The sequence below is a fragment of the Lissotriton vulgaris genome, chromosome 5 (genome assembly GCF_964263255.1).
Source record: "Lissotriton vulgaris chromosome 5, aLisVul1.2, whole genome shotgun sequence".
In the NCBI taxonomy this organism is placed as follows: Eukaryota; Metazoa; Chordata; class Amphibia; order Caudata; family Salamandridae; genus Lissotriton; species Lissotriton vulgaris.
Genome location: NC_141693.1, coordinates 1,154,962,266 through 1,154,990,229, shown reverse-complemented (window position 1 = coordinate 1,154,990,229; position 27,964 = coordinate 1,154,962,266). Strand labels below are relative to the sequence as shown.

General features: G+C 49.1%; 1 protein-coding gene across 1 annotated transcript in view; it reads right to left on the bottom strand.

Annotated features, from left to right (window-relative positions):
• Positions 1–966: 966 nt before the first annotated feature.
• The window catches only part of KCNK18 (potassium two pore domain channel subfamily K member 18), a 118,436-nt gene continuing 91,438 nt past the window's right edge, over positions 967–27,964 (bottom strand). Inside the window, exon 3 of the mRNA XM_086922917.1 lies at positions 967–3,139. Coding sequence (XP_086779043.1) covers positions 2,298–3,139 — 842 coding nt within the window. The 3' untranslated portion in view covers positions 967–2,297. The remainder of the gene's footprint in view (positions 3,140–27,964) is intronic.

Below are 27,964 nucleotides of genomic sequence, written 5' to 3'. Positions count from 1 at the left end.
AAATCCTGTGAATGACATGTGTTTTTGCTTGCAGCTGCTTTGAGCATTTAGAAACACTTCATTGATGTTGTTCCATATTTGTAAACTGGGTGTCAGTTGGCGTCACACTCTATAAAAGCATTTTCCAGAATACTTGTGAGCATTTCTGGGAATTATCCTTGCCATCTGTATCCATATCTTGAATTGTGTTCGACTAGGGATTCTGATCATCCTGACAGTTCTGTTTTCTTGATCACTGTTTTTATTTCCTTGGACAGTTATGAATGTTTTAAGCGTGTCTGCTTGATTGCACGTTGCCAATACCTGACATGGAGGAGAAGGTCGTTTTTGAGGTGCAAGCGTGTCCTCTGACTGCTTCAGTCATATTGCGAGTGTCACTGGAGTGGTTGAGAGAATGTTGATCTTCGGTCCACACTTACCATAACAGAACAAGAGAGATCATGAACATGTTTGGCCCATCTCCATTGGTCATTTCAAGCTTTGTATCTCATTTTTCATTTTGAGAAGGTATGAGATCTCTAAAAAAATGTTTATCAATCTTCTTCCGAATGAAAATGAGTTCCTGTTCCCAAGACCTTGATCATGAATTTGTAGCTAGTGCTATTCACAGAATTTTGTAGGAACTCATAGGGGATTTTTTTATAGCAATATATTTTCTGTTGCATGCTTCCATTGTTAAGGCAGCCCTTTTGACAGCTTCTAATAATAAAGGAGTAACAGTGGTTGAATAGTGATGTGAACGGAAGGCACAGTTGCGGTACTTTGCTAAGTATAGCTCCAACGGGTACACCCAAGGTGTCACAAGTCTTATATGTAATACCGTTCTCAGAGCCAAGATATTTAGCTTTGGATGGTGCATGAGTTTACACAAAGGATACAGGTACATCTATGTAGCCAAAATACACCATACCCTCCCACCCCCACCACCACCACCACCACCAAAACATGCTGTTTAAACCCCTTGCAGATTGAATGCCACACTTTGGGTTTTATGTGATATATAGTTAAGCCTCTTTCTTCACACAACTGGTCAAATGTATTAAGAACCTATTGCCATCCCAATTGTGTTGCTGTGTCATGCACAAATAACATCACTTGGACGCTCCAGGTAAGTCTCAGTCATCCCTGGATTAAAGCCTCTTAGTGAATGGATTGTGTAAAATAAAAATGCTCTAAACATTTGAGGCTCTCAAGTGTGCCGGAAGGCTGCACGGGAAAAAATAAAAACCTAAAATCTTTGTTTTTGTCATTTTCATGAAACAATCCAAGCACAAATATAACCAAAAATACGCTGATTATAAGATATGTTAAATTTTTGTCTTTTAGGACCTGCAAGAGGTACACAAACTGAGAGAATAAACGTCCAGACAGGTGATTTTTGTGCCATCACTTTCTACGGCTCTAAATCAAGGGTGTGCTATATAGCACATCTTTAATTTAGTGCAAATAAATAAAGTTAGTTTATTTATTTATATAGTTATGTGACATAAAGTCATCGAAACATGTATGTCCTATGGGCCAGATGTATGGCTTTACCGATTCTGTGTATATGGGAAAATGTGTATGTACATATAGCCCTATATGTTGATAGGGCCCTTCCTGCCGCTGTCCAACTTACTCTTTCAGATGCTACTTTGGTCTAAGGCTCAAGAACTGGTTAGCATATCCAATGGTTTCAGGCCTGCTAGGGAAATTCCAGACTCTTTAAGATTCAATGACAATTAAAACTTTAACCTAAACTGGAAACCGGGCCGAATGTAAGTGAACATCTAGACTTCAACCAGCTAATTCTGCTAGGTACCTACATTACACGCAGCTCAGTCCCCGTTCAATCTATTTGACAGACTGGCCTTTCAGTGACTGTATATCAACCACATCCCTGGAAATAGAAGAAAGACAACGGAGCATCACTGCACACCTACTAGCCATAAGACAATTTTACTCCTGTTTATCCGCTTCTTCATTTGGCAGTATTAGCACTAGAATGGAAGAGAAACTTCATGTGCTGTCTGAAAAAGAACTATTGTAATCAGAGGTCTTGGCAGTATCATTCCAAACCGTGTTGTTATGAACCCAAAACCAAAACACTTTCTACCAGAACATACAGTTTTGCCTGGCACACAATAGCTCAGTTGGCAGCCACTGTCACTGAGGTCTCAGAAGGCAAATGATGCGGATAGTTCATGCACCTGTAATGCAAGGCAGCCAATCTTATAGTGATGATGACTGGCCTCACAAGAAGGCCATGGAACATTCTTTGGGGAAGACGAGGACAGGGAGGATCAATTGCGAAGTGCCTACACTTTGCTGTACTTGCGTGCCTTCCCCCCACTGATGCATGAAATGCTCTGTTTGTAACAGCCTACTAACCTGTCTTGGCCCAGTTTGAAAGCCATAACCATAATGGCCATGCCAATGACAGTGTAAACCGACAGCCCCAGGAAGTAGTTAGGATGATTGGGAAAGATATCGCCAAAGCCAATGGTAGTCAGAGTGATGAAGCAGAAGTAAAAGGCATCCACATAGTTCCAGTCGTCCTCCCAGATGAGAAGGATGGAAGCACCGCACAAGGTGTATGCCACCACAATAAACGCAATCAGAAAAACGGGCACATTAAGCTTGTTAAGTTCCTTCCCAATCTTGTCAAAATCCTCCATTGCACTGTGGGCGAAGGGCATCTTGTCCAGCTCTGGGCAAGAGCGGCATCGACCTAATTTGAGGTTATTTACAGACAACAGTTTCAGGTTCCCTTTAGCGATGATCAGTTCAAATATTTCTGTGTTTCTGAGGAGGACAGATTTATTTTTCCCCAGCTGGTGCCTCTTTACCACATCAGCAATGCTTAAAGGTTCTTTGAAGACCACACGCTGGTTCAAAGGGAGCACGGGATCAGACTTGCATGCAGTGTCCTGCTTGGTTTTTCGTCGTGAAGAAAATCGGGTGGACAATAATGACGTTGACTTTCGAGATGCTCTTCTAGACCATGCCTTTTGAACAATACAGTAGGACTTAGAAAGTATTGCTGCCAAGAGGTCTCCTAAGTCAGCCAGAAGAAGGAGCATCAAAGGAATTCCCACGGAGGCATAGGCAATGCATGCAAACTTCCCACCGTCGGTGACTGGGGATAAATGGCCATACCCTAAAGAAATGAAAGAGACAATTTATTAGATTATGGATCCATTGAACGCATCCAGCATGAAACAGATTTTACCAACAGCCTTTGAGCCAAACCAGTAAAGTGAAAGTTTTCATATGGGATCAATGAGCATTTCAATGTAGAGTGGATACATAATAAACTAGCAGGGCGGTGGGTCCACACATTTGAGAAATTAGCAAAGAATGTCAGCTTTGGTTTTTTGCAAGCCTCCGGTTTGGGATATTTCTGTGAAATATATACTCAAGGATGATTTGTGATGGCATTCATGATTATTATTACATTTTTTTGTGTAAACTGAATTAATTAATTTACTGACGTTTAATGATTATGCTGTATCCAGGCCATACATTTGCTAATGTAGAGAGAAACTTTTGCCCAACAATGCTACCAAGACACGTGATTTTTTAAACCCAGCGGTGACCCATCAAAAATCCACCAGGGTAAAAGTAATCATGAGTAGGTAGGCATACCAATTTATCACAAGTTACTTCGCATTCAAAGAAAGTGCTGTGACATGGATGTTTTTGAGATCAAACATGGAGGGCATTTTCAGCGAAGAACTGTAGGAAGCAAAGTAACAAATTTGTATAGCATCCACTACAAATAAACATCAACTCAGCAAACTGGAAAATGGCACCTCATAGACTTCAAAAACAGCTGCACAAAACATACTCTTATCACAGGTAGTATGTATTGAATTTAAAACTGTATTGTACTGTAGATGATTTAGTTATCTCACGTCACTAATCGTGAATAGTATCTTAGTGTTTGAAAATAAAAACATGAAATCACAGCAATAGAGCACCACACCCTGTATGGCATCCAAAAAGGGCATGATAAACAAATATATTTTGTTAGTGGAAAATATCTGTTATTTTTCATGACTGTAATGAAAACTCATTCCATAGCTCTGAAGCAAGCATCATCTGTACAAGAGAATTTAGAATTGGCGACAGCCATGGCATATGCCATTAGACAAAGCCTACTGTGTTGGCTGGTAATGTGATATTTTAGCCACTAAGGAATATGGGGTCATGTAAGGTAAGCACCTGTCCTACACAAGATTTTAAAATAGATTCTCTGCTTTATAGAAAACCAAGAAAGTGAGAGAAGCCGTAGGGTCACCAATTAAGATTTTCTCTGGCCAACATTCAATTGCCCTGTCCTGTTCTGTGGATTCTGAAAACATTAAGGGCCTCATCACGATGTCGGATGGACGTCCGTTGCAGAGAAGTAACTTCCCGGCCTTAGATTGGCGGTTCTGACCACTCTATTAAGATGTGACCGCCCATAGGGCATTTACTAACTTACATTTCCTAATGGAAGTTTGTGCGATGGGCGGAAAGGGCCCGCAGCACAAGCTTCCATTGAGAAGTGGAGATTTAAAAACATCCCTGTGCCATGTGGCAGGCCCAAATGCAGGGGGCTGGGGAGAAGGGGGCCAAGCTAGATGCCCAAAGTCAGTTTCCGACAGCAAACCATGTCCGAAAGGCCAACATGGATTGGCTATCAGAAACCAACATTGTAATCCCAATCGAGCCTGGCTCCGTCATCATTTAAAGAATTACTATTCCACTCCTGTTCCGACTGGCTCACAGAGGCCGTCGGAAGAGTTGCATAATCTCCCCGTTGGTTTCCTTTCGACTGCTGTCATCAAAATAGAACGATCAGAGGGAAACCTCAGGATGTCGGGCAGAGAGCCTCTGACTGCCAGTCAGAGGCTCTCTGTCCGACATCCAAATCGGGCCCTTATTCTGGTAAATCAGAATTCATGCCATTAAGTGTAACCCTGGGCGTAGTGTGCGTAGCAGGGCTACACGGAGGTCTACGGAGTTGAAAGCAAACTCCATGGAGCTCCGCTCCGCTCCCATGCGCAGTTTTCTCAAGCATTACTGGTACAGATGAGGAAGAGGAGGATGGCAGCCCAGGGACACTGTGGTACACAGGTAAGTGGTTTTAAATTTCTTTTTAATTAGAGTTAATTTATTTCTTAATAGGGGGTGGGGGCAGGGGCTGGAAAACTCTGCTCCGCGCAGAGTGTGCGGAGATTTGCCTTCTCCGCGTTCTCCGTGGAAAGCGGAGAAGGCAAATCTCCGCACACTCCGCAGGCAGAGCGAAGGTATCCCCCCGGGGTTAAAAAGAGGCAAGATCATAAAACCCATATTCCTTAGGAATTAAAAAGAAACTCTAATTGATAGAAGAATGTTTTAACCAGTCTTCAAATCCAATCATCCAGCCAATGATCCGCATCCACGAGTGCTCCAAAATTCTGCTTTGCCAGCATCACTGCATCAAAAAAACGTCATTGAATGTTCTAAAAAGATACTATGGATGTATCTCCAAAAGCGAGGAGCAAATGTTTGCTCCCATTGTGCTTAAGATTGTGAACACCCAAACATATTTCCTGGGCAATCCCCGCCTCTGACAAAGTAGAAAACTGGTGATGCTGGCCAGGAACCTACATGTAAATTTAAATGTCATTAGCATTGTACTAAAATCACAAGCTGTGGTCACCCATCAGAATGCAGTCTATGTGTGTGGTGTCATACTGAGATTGAATATGAGAGACGTGAGCAGTGAGCCCTGGGGAATGCCTCATGCTACTGAAACACATGAAGAGAGCATACTTCCTAATTGCTGTTCTCTATGCGACAGAATTTAAATCATCTTCATAACGAATCCAGTACTGGGCAAGGTCATTTGCACCAATACAAAGAAAAACTACTTAAATACCATATTCAGCAATCTGTGACTTATGTTTCAAGTGAGTGCGATGATGGTTGATCACTGCTAATTGTACACATATTTTCTGATACTTACTATTTAAAGTCAAACACTTTATTCTGTGGAAAGCACCTTGGTACACAGCCCAGCTGCGTACATCAACTTGTTGGCAGGGCACAGCAACAGAGGTTCAACCCAGCGTCTGGGCCTACACCCCGGAGGGCAACACAGCGTTACGTCTCAAGCAAGAAGCAAGCCCGCCTGTGCCATGATCTCCACTTTTATGATAAAAAGAACACAAGAATGCAAGAGGAAGAGAAGGAAAAGAAACAAAAGAAAGCAAACCTCCCCAACCTTTCCCCCAGATCCTCCCACCCCCACCCCGATCCGCATCAGCTCCCTCCATCAGCCCTAACCAACCAAATGCCCCCAGGGTCAACAGGCAATCCTCAGTCCACTGTGGTGGCCCCCTTCGGCTCCAAAGGAATAAGTTGCAAGATCTGAAGATATTTCAGGCACGTCACCTCTCGGAGATCTTTAGCAAGGATCTTTAAGAACGGACCCCAAAGCTTCGCATATTCAGATCCTATCCCGTCCATGCCCAACGAGAGCCTTTCCATGGCTAAGATGTGCCAGAGCCTTTGGATCCAATCCCTGGTGTCAGGTAGAACTAGGGAGCCCCACTGCACTAAGAGGACCTGCCTCGCCGCCAACAAAGCCAAAGCAATCTGTCTGCACCTAAGCAAGCGCAAGGGAAAGGACTTTGAGTGTGGAAGCCCAAGCAGAACATGTTCAGGCGCCCTCGGAAGTGTAATCTGAAACGCAACATCAAGCTTATTCAATACCAATTTCCAATAGCGCTCCAACTTCAGACATCGCCACAGCAAGTGCACCAGGGTCCCAGAGGCCGCATCCTCTCCAACAAAGGCCGGACCTCGCCCTATCCCACTCCTTTATGCGCGCCGGGGCATAGTACCAGTAGTTATGTTATGTTATGTTATATTTACTTTTGTATAGCGCGCGGCTACTCAAAAAGAGTGTCCCGGCGCTTTGAGTAAGGAGGGCTACAGGACAATAACATAACACAGTTAAAAGAAGAAAAAGACCTCAAGCAGAGAGGACACACAACAGCAAGGCGGCCTACTGGGTAAACAACCAGGTTTTGAGACATTTTCTAAAAGCAAGTAGGCTGGTGGCTCCCCGGAGTGTGAGCGGCAGAGAGTTCCACAACTGTGGCGCCAGTAGTCCAAAGGAGCGACCTCCCAGGCGAGCTCTCTTCACTCGTGGGACAGCCGCCAAAAACAGGGATTCCGACCTCAGAGAACGAGCCGGATGGTAAAAGGCAAGTCTCTTTTGGAGGTACTTTGCTCCCACCGCATGGAGGGCCTTATAGGCCAGGGTCAAAGCCTTAAAGGCGATCCGTTTGCGGATTGGAAGCCAATGCAAAGTCTGCAGCAAGCCCGCTGCACTGGCACTTCTATTCAAGCCAAAAATAGCTCTCGCCGCAGCATTCTGCACAACTTGGAGCCGCTGTAGCAGATACTCTGGCAGGCCCAGGTACAGAACGTTCGAATAATCTAGCCTAGAGCCTATCAGGGCCTGCACAGTCAGCTTCCTGTGCTCCTCGGACAAAAGGGAAAGAAACCTCTGCAGCATCCTAAGGAGGCCGAAGCAGGTGCCCGACACCCCCAGGATCTGGGACTTCAACGTTAGCCCCTTGTCCATCTTGACCCCCAAGTTCTTAGCAATTTGGGATGAACAAGACGGAGGGAACATATTGATAGGCCACCAAGCCTGCCAGTCTGGCTCCGTGTCACACCCAAAGAAGAGTACCTCGGACTTATCGGAATTGCACTTGAGGCTATTCAGTTGGAACCATTGAAAAACAGCCCCAAGGCAATCCCGGATACTCTCCCCATCAAAGTCTCCTCCTCTCTTGCACGAGAAGAGGAGCTGGGTGTCGTCTGCGTAGGATACGATCTGGGCCCCAAACGACTCCGCCAACGCCGCCAAAGGGGTCATGAAGATGTTAAAAAGGGTCGGGCTCAAAATAGAGCCCTGTGGGACCCCGACTCCCAGAGGCGGCATCACGGCGGAATCTGGCGAGGCCCAGACCGTTTGCCGGCGGCCCGCTAGAAAGGAGGAAAACCAGCTGAGCACCGTCCCCCGTAGTCCTATCTCATAGAGTCTTGCGAGAAGGCCATCGTAGGGGACGGTGTCGAAAGCCGCCGACAAATCCAGCATCACCAGCATGGCTTTGCCCCCAGTGTCCAGAACCCCTTTAATGGTTTCTGAGACCTCGAGGAGCGCGGTCTCTGTGCTGAGATTTGGACGAAAGCCCGACTGGGTGGCGTGCAGAATCTCATTTGTCTCTAGAAAATTGGAGAGCACCGTCTGAACGTGCTTTTCCACAATTTTCGTGAGAGCCGGCAACAGAGAGATAGGCCTATAGTTGACTGGGGCCTTTGGGTCCAGACCAGGCTTTTTAAGCAGCGGAATAACCATTGCCTGCTTCCAAGCCTGCGGAACCACTCCCTGGCTCAGCGAGAGATTCAATAGCGGGTTCGCCAACGGATTAATCACCTCCGCAATTTTCGCCAGAAATTTAGCGGGGCACGGGTCCAGAGGCGAGCCCGATTTGAGGTTGCCCATGAGTGCTAAAGAGGCAGGGGCAGAGATAGGTGAAAACACGCCCAACGTCAAGCCTGGCGAGGCCGGAGGGGACAAGTTAGCCTCAGGGTTAATCAGCCCCGCAGGTACAGCCGATGGAAAAGAATCCTGTATAAGTTTGATCTTACTAGTGAAAAAATTAGCAAGGTCCGAAGCCCAGGAGTCAGAAGGCCTCTCATCAGAGGTATTGGACCGTGGAGATATAAATTCTCTCACTATGGAGAAAATCTCCTTACAGGAGTTGGAGGCAGCTTCTATCCTCCCTGCCAGGTAGGCTTTTTTTCCCAGGCGAATGTCCTGGTGATAGGCCTTGACCTCCGTCTTGTAGGTCAGCTTGGCCTCAGTGTCGTATTTTGCCCGCCAGGCTCTTTCGGCCACCTTACACTGCTGCCACATAGCCGACAGTGCTGCGGTGAACCAAGGAGCGGAGACCCGTTTCGGAGTCAGGCGGTGGGCCAATTCCAGGGCAAGATCGTTTAGCCTGTCTGAAAGCCATACTTGCAAGGACTCCAGATCCTTCTCCAGGTCGCCAGAGAGGGGGCAGGGGTGATCCAGGGCGGCCTGAGCCAGCATCGCAGGGGTCACTCGATGGTAAGCCCTATGGATTCGACCCTGCTGCTGTGGCATAGCAACAGCCGATTTAACTGTGCCTTTGATCGAAAATTTAGCAAGCAAATGGTCTGACCATAGTACCGGGATAATCTCTATCACCTCAATGGGGGATGACAAGAAAACCTGGTCAAGAGTGTGCCCCTTGTCATACGTAGGCCCCTGAAGATAAGGGATCAGTCCCAGCGGGGCCATAGCCTCTGAAAGTTTAATAGCGGCAGGGTCAGACGGATCATCCATCCGAAAGTTGAAATCCCCGGCCACAATGCAGTGTTCCGCTTTCAGGGCCAGTCCCAGCAAAACGGAGTCGAGATCAACTTTATACGCGGACTCAGTACCCGCCGTGTTAGATGCTGTGTGGTGTACGCGATAATAAATGTGCTCTCACTCCTTAATAGTCAGGGGATGCCCCAGCTCTGTTTCCCAGCGAACCTGCACTTTCGTACGTTGCTTCTTAGAGTGGCGCATGATCGCTGCGTTCAACTCTGAAACAAGCTTACGATCATCTTTCTTACAGACGAGCCATTTCTCGAATCTTGTCAAGGGCCGAGACATAGAGGACATGTTGCTTGGTTGGGTCACCCAGTGTGCCACCTGCGCATGATTAAAAGCATCCGATTCCAACAGCGGAAAGAACTCAGCACGCAAGCGGGCAAAGGGAACCAAACCATCCAGATCAAAAAGTGAACCTACTCTTTACAGCCCTCCTCCCGCCAGCGGTGAGAAACCAGGGACGCACAACCCAGCGGAAAGTCTGGATTGTCGACAATAGGAGTCATGGGGGAGGGAAATGTAGTGCACCCCCTGCGCAGCGCTAACTGATCCCAGGCCTTCAAGGTCGGGGAAGTCACCGGAGAAGAGTAGAGCCCCCAAGCCCTATGTTTGCGCGGCAGCCACAACTCACGCCAGATGTTGCACCATGCCACAGTCTGATCCATAAAGTTCCAATGCTTAATGGATAGGGGCCTATTCCATTCCGCAATATATCGGAGGCATGACGCCTGGTAGCAAGCAGTTAGAAGGGGAAAACCCAATCCACCTGCCACCTTGGGAGTAGTAACGAGGGACAACGCTAGCCGCGGGTGCCGCTTATCACATAAGAACCGATTGAGAAGCCCTTGCAGCTTCCGCAGGGTACCCGGCAGGGGGGTCATGGGTAGCAATTGAAAAAGACAAAGAAATCTAGGGAGAATTGTCATCTCTACTGCAGCCAGCCATCCGTACCAGGCCAGTTTAAGACGGGACCAATTGAGAGGGCCTTGGCTGTGTGCTCGACGAGCAGACCATAATTGACAGGCGTCGTTTTAGCGATAGAGGGGGCAAGTCGGACGCCTAGATAGGGAATGTCAGAATGCACCCACTGAAAGTTGAAGTCTTGCTGCAGGTCCTGCACCTCCGCACAGGGGACTGAGATATTCAGGATTTGTGATTTGGAGAAGTTAACTTTAAAGCCCACAGCCCTTTTCTGCCGAAAATCCCTGCAGGGAAGAATGAGGCTGGGTCAAGGAGAGAATAACATCATCCGCATATAAGCTAATTTTGTGGGTATCAGCGCCAATCTTGATTCCCACTATATCAACGTTAGATAGTATACGCTGGGCAAAGGGCTCCATATAGAGCGCAAAAAGCAGTGGGGATAGGGGGCATCCCTGCCTCGTTCCCCTTGTTATGGGGAAAATGACCGACCTGCATCTATTTACCCGCATCGCGGCCTTAGGAGCTGCAAACAGACATTGAACCCATCGCAGGAACCTGTCCCTCATCCCAAAGGCCTCCAGCACCGCAAACAAATAATCCCATTCTACACGGTCAAAGGCCTTCTCAGCGTCGATAGATAGGAAGAAGGCGAGCGGTGGACCAGATCCAAAAGGTGCAGCAGTCGCTTGGTGTTGTCCCCCCCTTGCCGCGTTGGGATAAATCCTGCCTGATCTGGCTCGATGATCCCATCCAACAAAGGGCTAAGCCTCGCCGCCAAAATGCCTACAAACAATTTGGCGTCAACATTGAGTAGCAAGATCGGTCTGTACGATCCGCAAGCTTTAGGGTCCTTCCCTGGTTTGAGAATAACCGTGATCGCCGACTCTTCCATGGATGGAGTCACTGCGCCCACGTCAAGGAAGGAGTTGAAAAGTCGGGTTAAAGGAGGAGCCAGCTCCACACAGTAAGTTTCATAGAATGAGGCCGAGAAGCCGTCAAGCCCCGGGGACTTGGCTACTTTCAGGCGCGCAATCGCAGATATGACCTCCGCAATGCGAATCTCGGCATCTAAAGCTTTCGCCGAGGCCGGAATTAGCGGCGTAACACCACACGACGCAAGATAACCTGCCACTTCCTCTCTGTCAGTGCCCTCCCCTTTGTATAGAGCTTGGTAAAACTGCTGAAAGGCATCCACTATAGCAGCGTCAGTCGTCTGCTCAACCGCCGCAGAGTCCCTAATAGATGAGATAGCTGACTGTTGGGCGCGCGCATGCAATCTATGTGCACGCATCTTCTCACCCTTGTCCCCACTGAGGTAGAACTTGTGGTGCAAGCGCAGCAAGGCTTGGGAGGCCCTATTGAGATCTAAATTCGTGAGAATGCATCGCTTCGTCTCCAGCTCCCTCCAAACCCTCGCTGCCCCAGTCCTTTTGTGAATCGCCTCCAAGCCACTGACCTCCTTTTCCAATTCGGCACGCTTCTCCTTCCGCAGTCGAGAATAGGTCGACGCAAGCGCTATGAACTCACCCCGAACCACTAATTTTAAAGCCTCTCATACTGATGCCAGGGGTGTCCCTTCTATATCGTTCTCTGCCAAATTATGAATAATAGTCTCCCACACCCTCTGGACTACCGCGTCCGAATGTAGCATAGAGTCTCGTAGACGCCAGCCAGCCGGCGGCGGCCTGTCACCACAAGATGTGAGCGTCACCGAGATGAGCGCATGATCTGACAGGGAGCGCGGAGTGATGTCGGCAGCCGACAAATGAGGCAACAGCGAAGATGTGGCCAGGAAATAATCTAGGCGGGCGTACGTTTTATGAGCCGCAGAATAGTAGGTGTAATCTCGCATCTGGGGGTGTTGCTCCCGCAACACATCATGCAAACCCCCATCAACCAGTCACTGCCTTCCTCCCTGCGACATTGCCCCGGCCTGGTAGGACCTCTGCTCGGTCCGATCCATTCCCAAGTCCATTACAATATTTAAATCTCTACCCACCAGGTTCAGGGCATCTGGTGACTCCAGCACCTGTGAGAGGGCCGCCTGCAAGAAGGGTTCCTGTCTCTCGTACAGGGCATAGATGGACCCTATTGTGAGCTGCATCTCCCCCCCAAAGGACGCGGACAGCCAGGAATCTACCTTTGATGTCTACCACCTGGGAGATAACTTTACAATGCGCCCTCGCAATAAAGAGAATGGCTACCCCATGCTTCTTGGCTGGCCCTGAAGACCACAATTGCAGGGGGAAGCGTCTGTCCGCCATGCGGCAGGTTGAATCCGCTGCTCAGGAAGCCCGGGGCAGATGTCAAAATTCTAAAGAATTTCAGGCCCATCTCCCAATTACCCTTCTTAGCAAAGGTTTTGGAACAGCATGTGCTGACATACCTCTCAAAGCATCTGGAGACCAATGATCTGTTAGAGCAGAATCAGGCTGAATTTCGGGTACAGAGCTGGTGATGGTGTCCATTTTGGACGAATTGAGGTGTAGAGCTGATAAAAAGATCCCAGGGGCCCTGGTGCTACTTGATCTCTCCGCGGCTTTTGACACGGTGTGTCATAGTCAATTGCTGTCGCGTGTGAGAGATCTGGGCATCGGGGGGACGGCACTAGGTTGGCTTACCTCTTTCTTGCAAGATAGATCGCAGAAAGTGCAGTTGTCCGACCTAGTATCAACATCAGCGGCCATCACCTGTGGAGTGCCGCAAGGCTCGGCTCTCTCACCGCTCCTATTTAACATTTACCTGCAGCCATTGATTTCAGCTCTTAATCAGATGGAATGTCAGATTTATAATTACGCTGACGACACGCAGATCGTCATCCAAATAGAGGATTCTCCAGGAGCACAAGCCAGGTTGCATAACATCTTGAGGTACACAGTAAATTGGATGTCCGCCAACTCCTTGAAGATTAACCCTGACAAAACCGAGGTGCTGCCTATAACCATCTCAGGCAGCCCTTGGAATGATGGGTTTTGGCCCAAGGAGTTGGGTAGGACGCTGGTACCAGCAACCGTGGTGAAAAGCTTGGGAATCCACATTGACAGCAATCTGTCTATGAAGAAGCAGGTGTCTGTAGTGGTAGGCACGTGTGTTGGCCTTCTGAGACAGCTTCGTAAGATCTCCCAATTGCTGTTGTTTTCCACCCTAAGAAGCGCTGTGTCAGCTATGATTCTGGGGCGATTGGATTACAGCAATGCGCAGTATATAGGGCTGCCCCAGCAACAACTCTCGAGGCCTCAGACAGTAATGAATGACGCAGCGAGATTGATCTTTAAGAAGCCCAGGAAGACGCATGCCTCACCTCTCCTGCGTCAGTTACGCTGGCTCCCTGTTAGACAGAGGGCATTGTTTAAAGGATTGTGTATCTCCCACAAGGCACTCTACGGTAACGCGCCCAGTTACATTAAAACTAGACTATCTGGCTATACCCCTGGTAGGGTGCTGTGGTATTCTGAAGTCACTCTCCTGGTCAATCCATGTTTCCGCTTGTCTACTTTGGGCAGGCGTGCTTTCTCCGCTTTGCTTCCTACAGCATGGAATAAACTACCACTTAATCTCCGCAAGGAGCCTAATCTTCTGCCATTCCGCCAAATGTTAAAAACCGTACTCTTCCGAGAAGCATAGGGAGTGTTGTAAGTTGGCTACCTGTTTTTGTAGAGTTGGTTTTTTCTCTTGTACAAGCGCTTAGAGACCCCGGGGTGATAATGCGCTATACAAATTGAAATAAATAAATAAATAAATAAATGTGCTTGATATCCTTGAAGAGGATATGTGTCTCCTGCAGCAGGCATACCCCACTATCTGCACTCTCTAACAGGGAGAGGATAGCTGCACGCTTAACTGGGCTATTCAGGTCCTGTACATTCAAGCTCACAACTTTCAAACTCCTACCAGGCATAGCCAGGGCAGATAAGAAGATTCAGAGCCACAGCAATCCCCAGACCCCCCAGGCACGCGCCCAAATCTGATGGAACCCCCGATCTCTCACCCACCCCCTCGAAAGCTGATGCGGAGCCCCCCATCTGTCGAATATTGGGTAGTCCTGCCACTGACTGTGAGAATGTCACGTTTACCATTAAATTCATCTCCGTCCTGACTTTTTCAGGCATGTTGATTTATAGACCCCCTGGGCCTTCGCTGAACTTTTGCAAAACCCTTCCTGAGGTTGTTACTAATTTAGCTAGTTCCTCCGGTAACTTCTCCAAACTGGGGGACTTCACCCTCCATTTCGACGACCCCCTACAGAACCTTGCAGCTGAACTTATTAAAGACCTAACGGTCTTTCAACTCACACAAAAAGTCAGTAAACCTACCCATACTAAATGCCACTTACTCAACGTGATTTTCTCTAACCTGGACACTATGGTCGTGGGAACTCCTATCCCAGTCCCTTGGTCAGACCATTTTCTGATACCATTTAAATGGTCGCCACCAGGTAAAATATTGTACTGAGCTTCCCTCCCCCTGAAATCCAGGCCTTGGTCCAAACTGCCATTGGAGCAATGGGCCAACATCCTAGAGAGCCACTAAACCAGCACCATCGGCTGATGTAGCCACAGCCAACAACAATTTTAATTGTTGGCTTAAATAATCCGTGGATATCCTCATTCCCGAAAAAGATATAAAAGTCAAGATCAAAAACCCTAAAAAACCATGGTACACAGCCGCCCTTCGTGAGCTGAAAAGGAATTGTAAAAAAATAGAGAGAGCCTGGAGGAAAAAATTCTCCCCGGATTTAACGGAACAATATAGAAAGAGTATTAACCTTTACAAAGCTGAAATCAGATCCGCACAGGCTATCTTCTACGAAGAAAAAATCTTAGCTGCATCCAATTTTCCGCGTGAGATCTTTAATGTTGTAAAAAATCCTTTCAAAACTTCCCCCCAACCCTATCCCCCTGGATACATCAGGAGATCAGTGCGATATTCTTGCTGAATTCTTTCTCTCCAAAATCGATACCATTTTCTCTTCCTTCCCCCCACAAACAAAGTTCTTACACTCTTTCCTCCTGATAGAACTCAGCCTTTTCTTGAGTCCATTCCACTCTTAGAACTGCCAGAATTAGACATTTTGTTTTCTAAAGTTAAAAGTGGTTCACCCAAAGACCCTGTTCCCCTACAAGTGCTTACTTAAATAGCAGAGATAGTCCTCCCTGTGATCTTAGATTTAGTCAACCTTTCACTTGCCTGTTGAAGAAACCTTCCCTGGACCCGTTAGTTTTAGGAAATTGCCGCCCAATCTCTCTCCTGCCCGGGATTAGTTAAATCACCGAAAAACATGTCAATACAATACTCTCCTCTTTCTTAGAGACCCACAACCTCCTCCACCAGACCCAGACGGGTTTTCACCCACTTCAGGGAACAGAAACAGCCCTGATCTCGGTAGGGGAGGAAGCCAAAAAGATAGTCGACTCGGGTGGTACAGCTGTAATTTTGCTGCTTGACCTTAGCGCGGCTTTCGATACCGTTAACCATCATATCCTAATTCAAAGGCTTCACAATCTAGGTATCTCCGGAACTGCGCTTGCGTGGCTCCAGTCGGTCCTCGAGGACAGGTCCTTTCAAGTGTTTCACAACGAGGCAACCTCCAAAAAACTCCCCTCTGCTGTGGAGTACCCCAGGGCTCCTCCCTGAGCCCTACCCTTTTTAACGTTTATACCTGTACCCTCGCAGAAGCAGTTCTTCCTTTTGGAGTACACATAATTACTTATGCGGACGACACACAACTTGTGATTGGACTCAACAAATCAGACAGTAACCCCCCTGATCTTTATAAGTGTCTCCAAGAGATAGCCTCTTGGATCAGGGACTCCTTCCTGAAACTAAAGGGGGACAAGAGCAAAATCATGGTCCTGGGAAATCGCTCCCCACGTAATATAAGAGAAATCTGGCCTATTGTCCTAGGTCCTGCCCCCACTGCCAAAACCCAGCTTAAAAGTCTGGGTGTCTGGTTGGACCGAGACTTGTCCTTCAAGTCACAAGCAAGGAAGACAGCCGCCACATCCGTCGGCATCCTCCAAATTGCACGTAAAATTCTTCCTATCTTACCGTTTGGGGCCAAAAAGATCATGGTACAGGCCCTTGTCCTGTCCAGGTTGGACTTTGCAAATGCGCTTTATTTGGGGACCCCATTGGCCACTATCTCCAGGCTACAAATCACCCAGAATCGGGCTGCCCGACTGTTGCTCAATATTCCCAAAATGCAATCAGCCACTCCAGCTCTGAAGGCTCTCCATTGGCTCCCTATCGAAGAAAGAATTAAGTTCAAGTCATTATGCATTGCCCACAAATCCTTTTACAACCTAGGCCCCCCCTATCCTCAATAACATCATCCAGCGGTATGAGCCCAACAGAACCCTCTGTTCCAAATCTCAAAATCTGGCATTCCTTCCAAAAATCAAAAAAGCCAGAAGTGGAGGCCGTCAATTCTCCCTAAACCCCGCCAAACTTTGGAATTCTCTTCCGCATCATCTTCGGGCCGAACCTAATGGCCCCTGAAATGTATGGGATTAAGGTCACGTGCCTTCCTGAGGATCCTTTCTTTGAGTTGAAAATCATGAACGCACACTAAAATGTCCAGGGGAGGGGCCTTAGCTCCACGCGGCAAGCCCACTCGATGCACCCGATCCATTTGAATGTCCAGGTCCCCCTCTTCCTCACCTAGGATCTAAAGGAAAAGGGCGCAGACATACCCCCGTAGATCATCTTCCTCTCATTTCCAAGGGACCGCCCGAATTCTGACATTGTTCCGTCGGGACCTATTCTCCAGGTCCTCAGCATGAGCTTGGAGGTCCAGATTAAGCATGGGCGGATTTCGCGGATCCACGATCCGAGAATTTGCGGATTTGCGGATCCGCGAAATCCGCGAATTTGCGGATTCATGGATTTTGCGGATTTTTTTAATGGGGGGGGGGTCTTCTGTGCGAGTTCAAGTGCCTCTTGTGTGTATAAATGGTCAGAGACCGATCAGAGCAGCAGATGAAGAGAAAGAAGCTCCTGGTCACAGGAACAGCACAAGGAATGAGCTCGTGAAAGTCAAGGATACAAAGGCCTCTATCCAGCATCACAGCTGATTTTCGACGGTAGATTTGGGAAGAAGGCACACCTGCCCAGCCTCGACGACGCTCACGATTGTTTTTGGGCTGATGAATGAGTCATTGAATTTGAGCTTCAACTAGTTCCAGCGACCATGTGTGTGTTACTATGAAATCGCCCCGAAGGGCGCAGGGGTCCCTTGAGTGAGCTGTCCATCATAGTGGGTAAATGGCAGGAAGACGGTGCACACCGCGAGTGTGTGAGCGGGGCAAAACGGGCGGGGCTTCCATGCGAGTTAACATCCATGCCTCTTGTGTGTATAAAAGGTCAGAGACCGATCAGAGCAGCAGATCAAGAGAAAGAAGCTCCTGGTCACAGGAACAGCACGAGGATTGCGCTCGTGAAAGTCAAGGATACAAAGGCCTCTATCCAGCATCACAGCTGATTTTCAACGGTAGATGGGAAGAAGGCACACCAGCCCAGCCTCGACGACGCTCATGATTGTTTTTGGGCTGATGAATGAGTCACTGAATTTGAGCTTCAACTAGTTCTAGCGGCCATGTGTGTGTTACTATGCACACCGATGTGCGAAGGGGTCCCTTGAGTGAGCTGTCCATCCATCATCCTGTAACTATTTTAGGATGGCGCCGGCAAGCTGCCAGCGCCATCCTAAAATAGTTACTAAATTAGCTTCATCAGGAAGCACTAATAGATAAAATAAAGCAGGTGCTCGAGCACCTGCTTTATTTTATCTATTAGTGCGATTACTGAAAATCCGCGAAATCCGCGAGCGGAACGGATTTTGCGCTCACGCTTAGTTCAGATTCTGCTCCGTTAGGTGGAGCACGTCTTACTGGAGGTGGTGGATATCCTCTGAGGTGTCTAGGTCATGCTCCTCTAAGGTCGCCACTCGCTCCCCAACTGCGTCGACATCCTGCCGCACCTCTCGGAAGTTCGAGGTAAGCTGCGAGCGAAGCTCCTGAAGGTCCTCCTTAATGGCGGAGAACAGGTCCAGCATGAAGGCTTTGGTCGCTGGTGCATCACCGTCCTCAGCTCCCTGGGGTTTATCCTTGCGGAAGCTCCTTGAGGGGTTTATCCTTGCGGTTCCTGGCGGCCGCCATGACAGCTTCCACAGCACCGCACCACACGGATGCAACAACTAGGCAGAACAGGCGCCAACACCTGGAGGGCAACGCTAGGGCCTGCAGTTAACCTCACCAGCACCTCCACTCCCGGGGTACCCAGCACCCAGGCACCAGGAGAACATCAGCGGACCAGAGTGGCACCCCCCGCAGGCCCCCAAAAGAACAACAAGCGGGCTCTGCAGACTCAGTCAGCCCTCCAGGGCCCGTGGGTCTCGGGGCAGCCCGGGCCAGCCAGCGCACCTCCCTCAGTGCCCCTCTCCAGGGCCTGCTGCGGTCACTGTCGCAGTCCCCACCGTGCAGAAGCAGTCAGCGTAAGGGCTCATCCAGTGCCCCCCACCTCCAAAGCGCCGGACGACGAGAGGCCCGCTAGCAGGGCAGCCGCACCTCCACAAGGCCTCTGTTTACATGGGCCACCCCCCCCCACCGAAACGCGGCGCCTACTGCGTACCCACTCTTCGGGCAGAGCAATGCCCAATGTCCCCAGCGGCAATGAGGGCGATGAGGCCACAACACCGGGCAGTGGCAGGCAATCCTGTAATCAATGGCCCATGCTACACAACAGTCAAGGGCCACAGCCATGGAGCCCAGATAGGGCAGCCGCGTCAAGCTCCCCCTCTCCTAGTACACACCAGCACCCTCCAGCAACTCCTCGAGGCACCTTCGCTGCGGGAGCACAACAGCAGCCACGGCCCAGATACCTGCCCAGCGCTTCTCAGTCCCAGGAGCCACACTGCTCAGCCATCCTCACTCATGCCGTCTGCCAATGCGCGGACCGATACACAGGTTTGCTGGCCGCCTCACCTGCCTCTGTTATGTATAGCACCCCCGCACCTCTGCTGAGCCGGAGTCTGAGCTCAGGCGCCTCCCTCCGCCGGCAGCACCGTCACCCGCTGGGAGCTCTCAGCCACGCATCACTCGTCCTCAGGCCCAGGCCGCTCGCTACACAAAAATGGCGGCCCAGGGACAACTCTGCTGTTGTCTCCGGTCGTCCCCCTTTGCCTGCCGTCACTGCGCTCGGGTCTCCGCCTCTCCAGGGTGGGTCGGGCCCCAGCTCAATCAACGCAGCCGCTCAGGTCTCGGTCCACTGAAGGCAGGCAGGGTCCCCCTCCGTCAGCGCCACACCACGCTCCCCGCCAGGCTGCAGCAAGGCCGGGGCCGGATGGGGCAAAGCAATGGCCGTCAGCATCGCACACCGCAAAAATAGGCTCCTCACCGGCGCCGGAGGTCTCCAGACAGCATCTACTTTCTCGTACCCTTGTGGATAGGCACCCAGAGGGGCTGATAATCAAGGCTCAAAAGTAACAGCGCCGGAGGGACAGGAGAATACGTCCTACTCCGCGGCCATCTTGGCCACGCCCCCGATACTTTCTATTTAATCTTTACCTACAGTCAGTAGGAGGCATAGAGCATGGGCTAAACATATCTGTTCCAGGGGTGGGCAGTAAACTCCACTCCGCCGGCTGAGTTTGGAAGGTTTTGCCATTCCGCACTGCGCTTGGAGCGTGGAGTTCGGCAAAAACTCTGCCAACCACTGCGTGGTAGAATTTACTGCCCACCCCTAATTATGATGGGACGGGAGCGTTTGTTTTTTCACTTCTCTATATTGGTCATTGATCAAGGCTTCTAGTTCTTCATGGATTGGCAGTCCGGGATAAAGATGTTCTTTTTCTGCTAGAAGCGTGACTATTCTGTATATGTTTTAGCTTGCATTTAACAGCTGTGTGACACACTTGTTTTCAAGGCATTTAATCGCTCAAACTGATACAAATATCATCCCTCACTCACCCGCACACCCCCCCCTCTCCTACCCACCCGTCGTTTATTTATGGTTTAAATATTGGATGGATGTTACAGAGAGTGCATCTGCGACACTGCTGAAGAGCCTCTACTGGGAAAAAGCCTACATAGTCTCTAGTTAGTACATGCCCATTGGGACTTGCCCGGTATGCATCGCCTTCACGAATGGGCATAAAACAGCGAAGAAAGACTGTCGGCTCAAGTTCCTCCTCTGAGCACTCCTAAGTGGTGGCCATCTTGTAGTGGTAATGGTGTTCAGGCTTTTAAGCATAATTTGTTAGGAGTTGTTTATTGACTATATATAGTATTAAGATGACGTCCTAATTTTGGGCACTGCCAATAAAAAAATGTCATGGAATAAAGGAGAGCCAAAGTTGAATACTATGCAAATGAGAACTTGTGCAATGTGCTCTTTTTGTTTCTGGTGCAAACTTGCACGTGTTTTTAGTGCAGTCCTTTAAAAATGCGGTGGGGAGTGGGGCTGTTTATATACAGAAACACAATATGGCTGTGGTCTGAATGCCAGAAGGATGAGTAGTTGGGCACTATATAACTGAATACCGAAATACATTGTGAGTGACATACATCTACATTTATATTGCCATGTCCCACGCAGCGAGGAAGCTTCTGTGTTAAATGGTTTTACCTGGGATGGCAAGTGACAGTAAAAGTGCCAGCAGTGCCATGGTGGGGCCTGTCCTCCTGATATCTCCAGCTCGTAGCGCCTTGTGTTCTGCCTCCGGGAGGAGCCGGACTGTCTCTGAGCTAGAATGGTCAGGCGCAGACCGGGCACAGGCTGGCTGCACCAGGGTGTAACTGTCCATTCAACAAGTTAATGCAGGGAGGGGAGCACAATGGGAGGCTCTGGTAACGCTCCTGGCTTTGGGGGTATAAGAGATCACCAGATGCTGCCAGTCCATTTGAGCACTGAGACCATCTGACCTCCCCTTGGGGTCGGAACTGCAACAATGTTCTCCGGTGACTTCTCACTAAAGGTCATCTTTTTTATAGCATGGCATCACAAACTGGCATGATTGTTGGCAGAAAAACTAAATCAACATGATCATTTGGGATGGGCAGAACTCTGCAGAACTTCAAAGAGATTTTATGTATCTCAGCGGGTTCCGCCCACCCCTAATCTGTACATCAACATACTTGGCTACATTGGGGCATTGCCCCAGCCAATCCCATTCATGGGGGTGGTGTTGGGTTGGCTCACCTTCGCAGAGCTGAATTTAATACTGAAAACAACTTGTGAATTTTACTCAGATCACAGATGAGATTCATCTAAGGACCTGGATATCTGAGTGAAAATCAAATAATTGATTCATACACAGTATGCAAGCAATTTATTATTGGCTACTACTGCAACAGGGAGCCACAGAATGCCCAGATGAGAGCAATTTGCAATATGTAGTCCAAATGGCTGTGCCAATCCTGAAAGAAAACGATGAATACATGAATGGAATCAGTCTCAGTGTATTTCGTGTTTGCAGTAGTAGCCAATAATTAATTGCCTGCACATCATGTATGAATTACGTTGACTTAGAATTTACTGAAATTCTCGTAACTGGGAATCCTTACAATTACTTCATGAGGGGCCGGCCACACAATCCCGCCTTGCCATTCTTCTCAGGCATCAATTGCTATGTCCTGATGATGATTTCAATAACTTGTTGAGGGATCAAAATGTCGCCATATTCAGCACCATGACACAAATCTATATTTTTGTTATTAATATGTGCTATGGTGCTACCATGTATGTTCTTTGGCCTAATCACTAAATTGTAACTCGGCCAAAATGCGCAAATGCCTGAGTTTGGTAACTTTACTTTTTTGTCATAAACTGTCCCACTTGTATGTCTTTGTTGTATTTTTCAAAATAAATTATAATATCTATTTGGATATATGAACATAGACATAATTGTATTTATGTGTAAATTACAGTCATAATTCTATGCTGTGAGGGACCACTTTTCCTTTGTAAATATGTTGTTCCGTCTAGGCCTTATTATTATTATTATGTTTGAGCTTGTAAAGCGCACTGTTACCCAGAGGTTTCCTGGCGCTGTGTAATGCTGGGGAACCCCTCCTGGCTTTCCCTGTGGGATGGTCCCTGCTGGGAGTCCCCAAAGTGGAGCCAAGCATCCCCGGCGTTGGAGGGGCCGTTGTGGAGATTAGGCAAGCTAATGCCCAGAGTTGCCGAGTGGGACCCCTGCTTAGAGTAGGCACCGAAGCGAGAATTATCAAGTCCGCTGACCAAAGTCTACGACCCTGCTGCGTCGGGAATTGAACCCTGGTCCCGGCCGACTTCTGCTAACGGGTCTGCCGCCTCTAGCCAGTGAGCCACACCACTCCACTTCAGATGACAAAGTATTTTTAGCGCATCATGCTTCAAATGGCAGCTTGGTCTACATCTGGTTGCCCTTACCCTTGTTGGATGTGCACTCGAACACAAGGCGCTGTTATCCCTGGTCGCTGGGAAGGTTGTTAGTAGAATGCAGTCTCCAGTGTACTTGGCCTGCTGTTTGCCTCAAGTGGTCACCCAGCAGGTATGGGTGGTGTAGTCCAGTCCCAACAAGACAGTATCAGTCTGCGATAGATGGAAGGCAGTCGACAAAGCTCCAGCATACAGTCAAATGAATAGCAACAGTATGGAGAGAAATCTTAGGCCCCTCCCGGCAAGAGACAAAAGAAGCCAGCACAATTCAACAGTTCTGGACAGGTGGTTCCATCAGGAAGGGTGTTTATGATGAGGGTGAGTGTGCTTAGCGTGTCCATGCAATATAATATGGAAAGTACCCTGCTGTGGTTTATTGGATGGTCAACCTTTGCTTTATGCTGAGTAAGCCTGCAGGACGCAGTGGCAGGTGGGTAGTTTACACAGGTGCTCTGGCAATCGTGCTCATCTGCACAACGTCCCGGTGAGTATCGATATGAGTGGGAAGCTGGTTAGCAGCACAAGTTCCCTCCAACAGTGCCCGTATGCCTTTAGGATAGAAGCTGGTGATTAGCCACTAGACCGGATCAAACCACCAGTGCTCTCCGCAGTTTCTCCAGGAGGCCGTTCTCCCGCCAAGCCCAGGCAAAGAGGTGCCATGGTTCAACAGCTCTTCACACACAACGCAATACCGCGGACAGGTGTCTAATTCTATGGTGCTACAATCTTGTTGCACTCGAGTCAGCGGGAGTTGCTATGATGATGCCTCATCAGGTCCGACTTCGATGTAAGCGGCTTACCGAGCTTTCACAGTTACGGTTTTGCCCATCAGCGATGGATCGCGCAAAAACCACACTCCACGCTGTTACTTGAAGCGTAAAAGGCCATTTTCTTAGGGCAAGTTTGCAATCCTTTAAACTTTATTACATAGTACACAAATGCAATAAATATACTTTCCCCATATCATTCCGACTCATTCTTCATTCCTCCTTCCCAAAAATCCATCTCACCTGTTTGATTCTTCCCCATTCAATCGGTGATCTCCTTCCTCTCCCCATTCTCACCTTCACTTGCCCTCCGAGAATCCTCTGTTGAATTCCTTCATTGCCTTCCGAGCCCCGCTATCGGTCACCCGTGTACCGTTCTCCCCTACCAGGGGTGGATCCATCCATGTGTGACTCACCACCCCTACAAAGTACTGCCAACCAGGGAACCCCTGTAGGGCGGTTCCCTGCCCCACCCCCCTTGTGCAGCGAATGCATCCGCCACCTTGTGGCATCTGGTGGCCGACCAGCCACCACCTTACCATGTGTCTCACGCAAACAAATAACATATCTGAGGCACTCCCTGTCCGGGAAAGATGCCCCCTTTGCAGTGAAAGACCAAGCCCACTTTTGCTTGCAACCTGTGTAATCAAAAGCTTTGTTGGGCCAAACCTTGTCAGTGACAGGAGCCCCCCTTTGTCGGTGAACAACCATCCACCACTTGCATCCATACCCAGATTTACAAATCACATTATGTCGGGCCAATCCGTGGCCGGGAAGGTGCCCCCTTTTCGAGGTAAACGACCATCCACCACCTGTTACTGCATCCTGCGTAAACAAAGCAGATATTGTGGGCCGTTCTTCGCCCGTGAAATGTGCCCCCCTCATGGTGAACGACCATCCACCACCTTTCCTGCATCCCGAGTAAATAGATAAGATTTTGTCCCAACATTGTTTGCGACAAATGCCCCCTTCGTGGTGAACGACCATCCATCCTTTCGCCCGTGAAAGGTGCCCCCCTCCTGGTGAACGACCATCCACCACCTTTCCTGCATCCCGAGTAAATAGATAAGATTTTGTTCCAACATTGTTTGCGACAAATGCCCCCTTCGTGGTGAACGACCATCCATCCTTTTGCTTGCAGCCAGTGTAACAGAGAAGATTTACGGGCCAAACTTTGCCTGCGACAAGAGCCCCCTCCTCGGTGAAGGAACATCCACCCTTTGCTTGCATCCAAATTTAGCCAGATAGGATTCTTGGGCCAAAACCTTGCTCGGACTAAGCGCCCCCTTCATGGTGAACGACCATCCACCCTTTTGCTTGTCTCCATTGTAAAAAGACAAGACTTGATGGGACTGAAAATGTGTGTGTTACAAGTGCACTCCTCGTGGTGAACGACCATTCACCCATTTGCTTGCACAGTGTAACAGAGAAGATTTTTTGGGCATAGCTTTGCTTGCGACAAGCGCCCCCTCCTCGGTGAACAACCATCCACCCCGTTGCACATCCAATGTAGACAGATAGGATCCTTGGGCCCAAACCTTGTTTGTGCAAGTGCTCCCTTCGTGGTGAACGACCATCCACCCTTTTGCATGCCTCAATTGTAAACCGGTAAGCTTTAATGGGACCAAAAAGTTGCTTGTGACAAGTGCCCCCCCTCGCGGTCGACGACCATCCACCCCTTTGCTTGCATCCAGTGTAACCCGCTAAGGTTATTTGGGCCAAACTCTGCTTGTGACAAGTGTCCCCCTCGCGGTCAACGACTATCCACCACCAGTACCCGCACCCAGAGGAACAAGTAACATTTTTGTGGACGGGCCGATCCTCAACCATGCAGGTGCCCCCTATCATGGTGCAATCCCCCTCTCCCCACTTGTACCTGCGTCCTGTGTGAACAAGTGTTCTGTGTGAATGAGATGAAACGCATATGAGGCAACACCACGGTGAGAAGTATCTTGGCAGACTAAAAAGCTAATAAGCTAGGTGAAGGCGAGAACTCACGTTAGGAGTACTCCAGCATCCCTTTCAAACCCTGGGCGTCCGGTATGAGCAACTAGGCTGACTCTGGTTAACACAGAACAAGTGTCCAAGAGTGGAGTGGCAGCATATAGTGCAGCCCTGATGAAACTGCCAAAATTAAGGTGGCAGTGAACCATGTCGGCATTTTAAATAGGTAATGGTATGCAGGAATAGCTACCAGCCTTTTTATATGTACAGCATACACTTCTTTCCCTATGAATAAAATTGGTTAAGGGATTTGGTTGCTGTGTTTTATGCACTGATTTATGTTGTGTGTTTGTCACTAGCAGATGCTCCTGCTTTCCACTGTTTGTTACACGTTTTTGGTTGTTTGTTTTGGACACTTTCCTTCTACTTTCTTTGAGAATCAAGTGAATACCGATGATGAGACAGGGGCTTGTCTGGAAATTACATACCAGTTACCCCGTTGGTGATGTTTCCGTGAGGTGTCACTTGGCTCTCACACATTTTTTCTAAGCAGATATTTGTCCAAAATTGTTGGTGTGGATATATGTTCCTGACCTTGAAGGGTCAGACAAGTTGCACTTGTTGTTCTGTGTATCTGTCAAGGAAGTTGGGCCCTTTTTAACATAAATTTGGGCGCAGTGCAGTGAATTATCCCCTCATAAATTGTAAGGGATTGGAGTAGATATCAGTACATATAGACTGTTCTATTTCTCAGTAACTGACATATGTGGACGTCCGTTCGACAGGGTCTTTTGTTATAGGTTTCTGTGTGAACAAGCGACATTTTGCAGGCCAAACTCTCTGTGAAAGGTGACCCCTCCATCCCAGTGGATGACCCTTCACCACCTAAATCTTGCATTTTGTGTCAATAAGTCATCAGTCAGGGCCAATCCCGGCCCATGACCACCCGCTCACCCCCATTGGGCCCTTGCACCGCAAGTCAGGTCAATAGCCCTCCCCTTTGACCCACTCTGCTGCAAGGCCCCAAGTCAAACCAGTGACCAAATCGCCCCCATTATCCACTACATTGCACCATGCCCCCTCCATGATTCATAGTGCAAAGCCATACCAGAGATATCCCCATCGTATGTCTGTCCCCCACCTGTATTCCCAGATCGGGGCAACCCCTTACGTCTTGCAACACAATGTCATACGCACTGGCCACAAACACCCCCATACGTCCCCCAGATTTGCTCATTATTTCACACTCCTCCTGTAACTGGCTAATTCGCCTCCTCCGCCGATCCATGCCCAGGAGAAGGGGCCATTCCCCCGCCAGGCGACCGCCTGGGGTCCTCCTCCACTCCCAACTCCTGTAGTAGATAAGAATAATTAGTCCTACATGAAATGCATCCCTCTTCCCCTAGCCCCTGTTCTGCAAGTGTCCAGTCACCACGTCGTACCCGAAACACATTGTCGAACCCCGTATCCCGAACCTGCAGCCGCCCCCCCCCAGGTCCTCCTTCTGCCACCGCTGCTACCGCCACCCTAACGTAAGAACTGTGCGTCACCGCAGGCAGCCCCACTCAAACAGCCTGGCCTCCATATGAAGCCCAGAACGACCAGCAGAACAGAGATCCCACCTTCCACCGTTGGAAAAGACAACACCCCCAGCCCTAGGCCTTCACTCTCAAGCCAATAATATCGGCGCCCTAGAAGACTGCCCCAAACCGCAACCACTAAAACCCACCCCAAATGCCAGGTACCCCGACATTCCATCCTCACAACGCGCCTCAAAACACCAATGTCTCCCTGCTCGAGAATCATGTACCCTGTTATGTGCCCCAAAACACGCCAGGCGCCGTCTTGCCGGTCATATAACACCGCCCATGCAACCGCTGCTCACCGTTGACCACAGCAACCCGCCTCCTCGGGGAAAGTAACAGAATCCCATGTCCCCTTTAACCCTTGAGAATAGCCTAGCGCTCAAGTCTTTCCGCCACTGCACCACACGCAGGCTTCCCACACCACACATACCAAAACCATCTGTACACATACCCTGCCGCGTACGCTCTTTCTGCTACACCATTCGGCCTCGCACTCTGCGCGCCCACGAAAGATCACCCGCTGGACACCCTGCCTAAAAACCCCCCTCCCATGTGTAGCATGTGCAGCACTCTCAGACCCCACATGCTGTAAACACGCCTGCACCCCAGGCCCCCAGAGCCCCAACACGCTTCACACCCCCAGCCATGCCTGTTCCCTACATCGGGTATGTAGAACACTCTGATACCTACGGGTCGAGCCACCGCTATATAAAACTGTAAGTAACTAACTAAATAAAAAAGGGGGGGGGGCAGCTTATCCGTCAAAAACCTGTCTCACACTTTAGGGCAAACCTCAACATACCACCCGTACCCAATCTTCAGCACATGCAGCATCCATCCATGTCCCCCCCCCCCAGGGTGGGTCTTCATCACAGGCGCTCAATCCGACTCCG